The sequence below is a fragment of the Zingiber officinale genome, chromosome 3B (assembly GCF_018446385.1).
Source record: "Zingiber officinale cultivar Zhangliang chromosome 3B, Zo_v1.1, whole genome shotgun sequence".
Classification (NCBI taxonomy): Eukaryota; Viridiplantae; Streptophyta; class Magnoliopsida; order Zingiberales; family Zingiberaceae; genus Zingiber; species Zingiber officinale.
The window spans coordinates 5,602,200-5,609,611 of record NC_055991.1 but is presented as its reverse complement, the minus strand read 5'-3'; the positions used below and the strand labels follow the sequence as shown (position 1 = coordinate 5,609,611).

Below are 7,412 nucleotides of genomic sequence, written 5' to 3'. Positions count from 1 at the left end.
CCAAAGTCATTTACTTCTGGTCAAAGTTGCCGTCTTCCAAGTTGCTGCAAGTTGGATTCAAAGTCAACTCCGTCGGCCACTTCTTCTGTTTGTGCAAAGATCGTCTTCCTCAATCTTCTTCGCTTTGTCTTCTACCTCCTCCTAATTCCGATCTCCATGGCGACCTTCTTGCCATGCCTGCTGCTTCCCCTGCTGCTCCTGCTGCCTCCGACGACGACGGCGCAAGAGGACGACGTGCGGTGCCTTCGCGCAGTTAAGGCGTCGCTCGATGCCGGCGACTCCCTCAGGTGGAACTTCACCAACGCCACCGCGGGCCCGGGATACGTCTGCAACTTCGTCGGAGTCTCCTGCTGGAACGGCCAAGAGAACCGCGTCTTAGGGCTCAATCTTATGAGTATGTCCCTCGCCGGATCCATCCCCTCCGATCTCCGCTTCTGCGCCGCCGCTAACAACCTCGATCTCTCTTCCAACGCCCTTTCCGGCCCCATCCCCTCCCAGATCTGCTCCTGGCTGCCTTACCTGGTCAGCCTCGACCTGTCGAACAACCAGTTCAACGGCACCATCCCGCCGGATCTTTCCCGTTGCCGCTATCTCAACACCCTCAGCCTCGCCGGCAACCAGCTCCGGGGTGAGATTCCTCCGTCTCTCGTGCAGCTTTCCAGGCTCATTCAGCTCGATCTCTCCGGGAATCGCCTCTCCGGTCCAATCCCTGCCTCGCTCGGTGAAAGATTCGCTTCCTCCTCTTTCAACGGCAACGACGGCCTTTGCGGCCGTCCTGTTTCCTCCCGCTGCGGCCGTTCGCGCACGAGGACCAGAATGATCATCATCGTAGCTGCCGGCGTGTTCGGCGCCGCCGCCTCCCTCTTCCTCGCTTATCTGATTTGGCGGTTCTGGTCACCGACTGGAAAACGCGCGGATCCCAGGGACAGCAGGCGGTGGGCCGAGCGGCTCCGGACGCATCACCACCGGCTCACGCCGGTCTCCCTGTTCCAGAATCCCATCAAGAAGGTCAAGTTCGGCGACCTGCTGTCCGCCACCTCGGATTTCCACCGGAGCAACATCATCACCGCCGGAAGCTCGCGGGCGGGGACCTCCTACAAGGCCGTGCTCCCAGACGGCTCCGCGCTCACCGTAAAGCGGCTAAATACCTGCACGGTGCCGGAGAATCAGTTCCGTGAGGAAATGGGGCGCCTTGGGCAGCTCCGCCACCCCAACCTTGTTCCCCTCCTCGGCTTCTGCCTCATAGAGGACGAAAGGCTTCTCATTTACAAGCACATGCCGAGCGGCGCGCTCGCCTCAGCCCTCGAATCGGCCGACGCCGCGCTTGACTGGCCGGCGAGGGTCCGGATAGCGGTCGGCGCTGCGGGCGGCCTCGCCTGGCTCCACCACGGCTTCCGGATCCCCCTCCTCCTCCAAAACCTGAGCTCGAAGAGCATCCTCCTCGACGAGGACTACGAGGCGAGGATCACGGACTTCGGCATCGCGCGGCTGCTAAGAACGCCGACCTCCGATGTCCAGAACACAAGCCAATTCTTGAACGGAGAATTCGGGGAGTTCGGCTACACCGCGCCGGAGTACGCCACCAACCCGGACCCGACCACCAAGGGCGACGTGTTCGCATTCGGGGTCATTCTCATGGAGCTTGCCACCGGGAAGAAGGCCACCGAACTTGACGCAGCAGGGGAAGGGTCCAAGGGGACTTTACTGGACTGGGTGAATCTGCTTTCGGCAGACGGCAAGATCAAAGAGGCAATCGATCCTTCCCTTGTCGGTAAGGGAAAGGACGACGAGATAATGCAGGTCCTGAAGATCGCTTCAGCTTGCGTGGCTCCGCAGCCCAAGGAACGGCCTTCCATGCACAGGGTGTTCGAGAACTTGAAGGCCGTGGGGGAGCCCTACAATTGCTCGGAGCAGCTGCTCGATGAATTCCCTCTGGTTTATCGAAAAGATGAATCGAACAATTGGATCTAGTTCGTAAAGCGGCGATTGGAAGAGGCTGATCGACATGTTTAAGCAAATTGATTGTTTTTGTATTACAATAAGCATCATTTATACAGAAATTTCTATTTTATATTTTCGAAAAAGCAGAGATGGGGATGAATTATGTCGTCAGGTCTCGGAAAGGGGCGGCGGCCGCCGCTCGCCGGCGTCGCCGTCTTGGCAATCGAACCCGCATCCGCACCGCGGGCACTGGTCGAAGTTTTCTACGGGGAAGGCGGCGGAGAGGAGGCCGACGTGGAAGTCGAGGTGGTCGCCGTCGCGCACCACCTGGTCGATCCCGAACCAGAGGAACAGCACCCGGACGCTCACCCCCTTCATCTCCGTCAGCTTCCCCGGCTGCACCCGCCCGCTCACCCGCGCCCCGTAGCGCAACGTGTAGCCGCCCGTCAGCATGAACTCGCAGTCGGCGCTGCCGCCCAGGTAGACGTCGAAGCTGCCGTCGCTCCGCAGCAGGTAGCTCTGCACCCCCTCCGGTAGCAGGCCCCGCGGGAAGTCGTAGCGCTCCAGCAGTTCGTACGCCGAAGGCGCGTCCGCGATCGCCGCGGTGATGGACGCGATCAGGACGAGCAGTCGAAGAAACGACGGCGGCGGTGGCGTCTTCATGTTGGATTCGTGGCGATGAATCGATCAGGAGCTTCGGGTCAATGATTACTTGGCTTTGCTGGAGAGGTCAGTCACGACGAAGAGTACATAAGAGTAAGAGATATTCGATATAGATTCCTTTTATTATAGTATACTAATAATATATGCTTCTAAATTGGCTCGCTTCTAAATTATTCCTTCTGTCAATGAAGAGATTAGATAAATATTAAAGTTAGGTGCACACTTAGCTACTGTATTACTTTGTTTTATAGCTATTTTTTTTTTGAAAATTTATCTAGAGACGTACCTAAAATTAGTAATTGATTGACCTCCCAAGATTTGAAAATATCCAAGAGTATATCTTTTTTTTTTCATCTTACCCCATTATCAAATCTGACGTCCTTTCACTCAAATATATATATATATATAATAAAAAATAATTATTATATCATAACTAAAAGATCGTTTTGTATATATATAATTTTTTTTTGATGTATACTGATTTTTAAAAATTAACATCATGACTAAAAGATCAAGCCTGATATAAATTATATCATGTCCAATTTAGACTGATTTTTTGAATAATATGTTTAAAAGTCGAAATAAGGAATAGAGAGTACCATTGGATTATATAACCTATAAAATTCATATGACCTAAAATAAATATAATAAAATCTATTGGTCAATTCTAAATTTTGGGTGACCCTAGATAAATTTATTAAAACGATATGTTAAAGACATATGGCATGAGCTCGAATCTCTCTCATTTGATGATAAACATATTCGATTCAGCCAGCAGCTAAAATTGTCCACTGAAAGCCTCAACATTGGATAATCGGCAAGTGGACCATATAATTTAAATAAAAACATATTAAATAATATAGACGCAACGGCATAATTGTGGTTATTATTTGAATTTTCAAAATATAATGTGTGTATTTGAAACTTTGCTTTGATATTATAATAATCCTCCCTGAAGCTTATTCTCGTCCACGAAGCGAAATGGCGTGCACAGCCCTCGCGGATGCCGCAACCCTATCTCGCGCTCTCTTCCCTACCGGAGCAGCTCGATCTCAGTGGAAGGTGAAGGATCGACGGGTGCTCCGTTGCCGGGTTAGGGCGGACACCACGGCGACGGAGAAGTTGGGGATCAAGGTCGTGAGGAACCCGCCGGAATCCGAGCTCGCCGATCTCGGTGTTCGCCAGTGGCCCAAGTACTTTTCTTCCACCTTTCGACCTTCGCGTTTCGATTTGAGGCCGTCCCTAATGGCGACGTTGTCTCTTTCGATGCAATCTTTGCATTTTGCGTGGATCTGGATTTACCTCGTTTTTCTTCTGATACCGTGACATTCTTTTACATATATGCTTCCCGCTGTGCGATCTGAGAAGGTGGGGCTGTCCTCCCAGCAAATTTCCATGGACGTACACGGCGAAGGAGACTTGCTATCTGTTGGAAGGCAAGGTGAAGGTCTTCCCTGAAGGGCAAGGCGACGAGTTCGTGGAGATTCAGGCCGGTGATTTGGTGGAGTTCCCTAGAGGGTTGTCCTGCACCTGGGACGTCTCTGTTGCCGTGGACAAACATTACAACTTCGAGTGATGTCGGAGATCCAATTTCACTTTAACTTCTATGCAAGAACTGAGAATTTTTCTAATCTAGAAGACGAATGGGAAACAGTTGCATTATTGGAGATTCTCGACACACGGTTGAGTATCAGTAACTAGATCATAAGCAGTGTTTTGCTACATTGTTTCACTAGGGAGATTTCTTGGAAAGCATACACAATCTACCATGATTTAGGAACTGGTAGATGACTCTCCAGACTCATTTTTGCCCTTCATTTGCTCGAACTTATCAATTGCGACTTGGAGTTCGTCCGTGCTACTGACTGCTCTCATGGTGTAGAAGTAAACGCCGACGACGAAACCAGACAACCCACCTGCGACGATGAAGTTTTTCATCCTTGGAGATAAGCTGCTGAACCCTGCCATTTGGTCGATCTCACTGCAAAGAATGGCAAACGTGCACAAAAATCTTTACTATCAGAAATTTTTCTCATGACAAATTGAGAAAGGATATAAGAAACCAATGAGCAATAAATTTATTTTGTTCACAATTGTACATCCATTTTAAGCAGTAAAATGAATCGCAACTTCCCACAGAAATATGACAAACAGCTTGCAGGTTGAGTGGATTAGCAAGATCAAATGATTTGAAATGAAGAGGGGAAAAAGACTAGTCATAAATGGTTAATCATATGCAAAGAAATTGTATGCTGATCAAATCCTTTATACTACGAGCCATGGTCCACCCTGAATTGCAGGCCATAACACTCATCCAAATCCAGCCTTCAGCTTGCAAGTCGCAGATGGTTGCGACAGAGAAAAAGTAACTCAAGAAATGCCTGTTAGAAGAGGAATTAAGATGGCTTGGCAAATCAGACAGACCATTAAACCCAGCCTGGTATGCACAAGTCCTCGCTTCAACAGCATGACCAAATAAAGAGAGAAGACTAGCAAGAAAAGGACGAGAAAGAAAAAGAGACAATGCAATAAGGGAGAAAATGATGGTTAGCAAAATATATAGAGAGAGAATAAAATGATACAAAGAGATATAAGGAAACAGAACAATACAATCGAGAATCATGAACCAGACTAAGCGATATCAGGGGAGGCTAAGCTGTGTCAAGTTTTAGTAAGAATGGCAATAGGACCAACACAAGGCACCACATCAATCCAGACTAGACGGGCAGTGTATCAAATTCAGATTTTAGGAAAACAACAAGTCAAATAATTCTTTATAAAATAATCCAAGTGAAATGTAAAATGGGAAATATATTAGAGAACCCATGTCTAAATCCATCTTCAATTATATCCATCGTTGTAAAACCCCACCTCTATGTACCAAGGATTGAAGATTTATTCCTGTTTTCATCTTCATGCCCAAAACACTGATTCAAGAAAAATAAACAGGAGAGAAACAATTGAGATTTTTAGCATAAATCTTGTATCATAATCTTTCTAACGGAACATTAGTATAAGAACCGAAAGCATGTAAGAATCATAGATCGGCTGCCAGATAGGAATCTGCCAATCCAATCCGATTTGGGTAAAAATGTCATAGGAGCAAGAAATTCTAGCGTAAACACCGGGGATACATTAGAATTTGGTAGAGATAAGCAAAAAAAAAAAACTGAAATTGACAGAAAAATGGACCGAAATTGGAAGGAATAGAAAAAAAATTGGAAAGCTACAGTTAAAAGTCGCACGAAACTTACGGATTCGGTGAGAAAATAAGAGAAGAAACGACGCAAGGCGGAGGAAGAACGATGGGGAGGAGGGCGCTGCGGCGGAGGAAGAACGATGGGTAGGAGGGCGCTGCGGCGGAGGCGTCGCGCGTGAAGTAAGCCTGTAAATGGACAAATTAGGGTTTAGAATTTAGATTTTAATAGACTGTTAAATAAATATTGCATTTTTTAAGGATTTCTCATTTAAGTACTTAATTTTCTTAATATCTAAATCATATAACGTACTTCAAAAATATCCCTCCTCTTTCTCTCTCTAAATCTCTCCGTTAGTTTCATCCAAAAATTGACATGAAAGAAGAAATTTCGAATCACTTTTGGTTAAAATCAATATACAAAAACTTCATGTATTTATGCACTTGATCTAAATTTGATAGAATAGTAAAATTTTAAATTAGCTGAATAAATTTATTACAAACTTAAAAGACCTAGGATTACAATATTAACTAACCTAGGACGGTAAATAGGCTCAAGCTCGACTTGATTTATACCGTCTCAACTCGAGCTCGAACTTGCTCGAACTTATTTTTTATTATTTTATAATAAATAAATTAATAAATTATATATTATAAATATATATATTATTACTGATTTGTTTGGCTCGATGAGCCACCAAACCAGTAATAATTAGGCTTGATCGAGTTGTTCGCAAGTGACTCACGAGTTGCTTAGCTCATTTGTACCCCTAAACTAACCAACACCATCAGCGAGCTCTTAAACTCATCTAATTCAAAAAATATCAAACTTTTAAATTTTCAAATAGTGTAGATGCATCGGTCAGTTTAAGACGAAACTGACTGATGAACTCATAGAACTTCGAATAACTTCGAATCAAAATTAATGTACTCCACAAAACCTCCTTAATGTATTCATGCCCTTAGATATGAATTCAATAGCATAAATAAGAATAGTAAAATTTTAAACTTATAAATACTCGATAAAATTTATCATAAACTCATTATAAGATAATGATTCTCACTAGGGGTGAGCAAAAATTCGGTAAAACCGAATTAACCGAATCGAACCGACCGAATTTAGGAATTCGGTTTAGTTAATTCGGTTTTCGGTTTTATTTTTTAAATTCGGTTCGGTTTTCGGTGAATTCGGTTCGGTTTCGATTTTAAGTTTTGTAATTCGGTTAAACCGAATAAAAATATTTATTAATTTATTTTTATTTAAAAATATAATAAATAAAATAAAATCTCTTCTTTTTTTAAATTAAAATCAAATAAAGTTTTAAAATTTGGTTAATTCGGTCAAAAACCGAATTAACCGATCTTTTATCAGTTCGGTCGGTTCGGTTTTTGTAGAGAATTCGATCGGTTCGATTGGTTGAAAAAAATCAATTTATTCAGTTCGGTCGATTCGGTTTTGATCGAATGCTCAGCCCTAATTCTCACTAATCAACATCATCAATGGGTTCTTGGAACACTCATGGTTCGAGCTTTGAAAAATATCACACTTTCAAATGATGTAGATCTATCAGCTAGTTTTATTTGGAACTAGCTGATGCACTTAACAAACTCT

The 7,412-nt window shown here is 44.7% G+C and overlaps 3 protein-coding genes across 3 annotated transcripts; 2 read left to right on the top strand and 1 right to left on the bottom strand.

Annotated features, from left to right (window-relative positions):
* On the top strand, positions 1–2,073 carry LOC122055652 (inactive LRR receptor-like serine/threonine-protein kinase BIR2). The gene has a single exon (XM_042617188.1). It carries the CDS (start codon positions 157–159, stop codon positions 1,969–1,971), a length of 1,815 nt encoding a protein of 604 aa, XP_042473122.1. The 5' UTR covers positions 1–156; the 3' UTR covers positions 1,972–2,073.
* LOC121967985 lies at positions 2,009–2,604 on the bottom strand. Its single transcript, XM_042518512.1, has one exon. It carries the CDS (start codon positions 2,602–2,604, stop codon positions 2,110–2,112), a length of 495 nt encoding a protein of 164 aa, XP_042374446.1. The 3' UTR covers positions 2,009–2,109.
* On the top strand, positions 2,316–4,454 carry LOC122055653. The gene is made up of 3 exons (XM_042617189.1): positions 2,316–2,670; positions 3,563–3,797; positions 3,973–4,454. The coding sequence occupies exons 1-3, from the start codon at positions 2,646–2,648 to the stop codon at positions 4,178–4,180; spliced, it is 468 nt and encodes a 155-aa protein (XP_042473123.1). The 5' UTR covers positions 2,316–2,645; the 3' UTR covers positions 4,181–4,454.
* Positions 4,455–7,412: the final 2,958 nt, after the last annotated feature.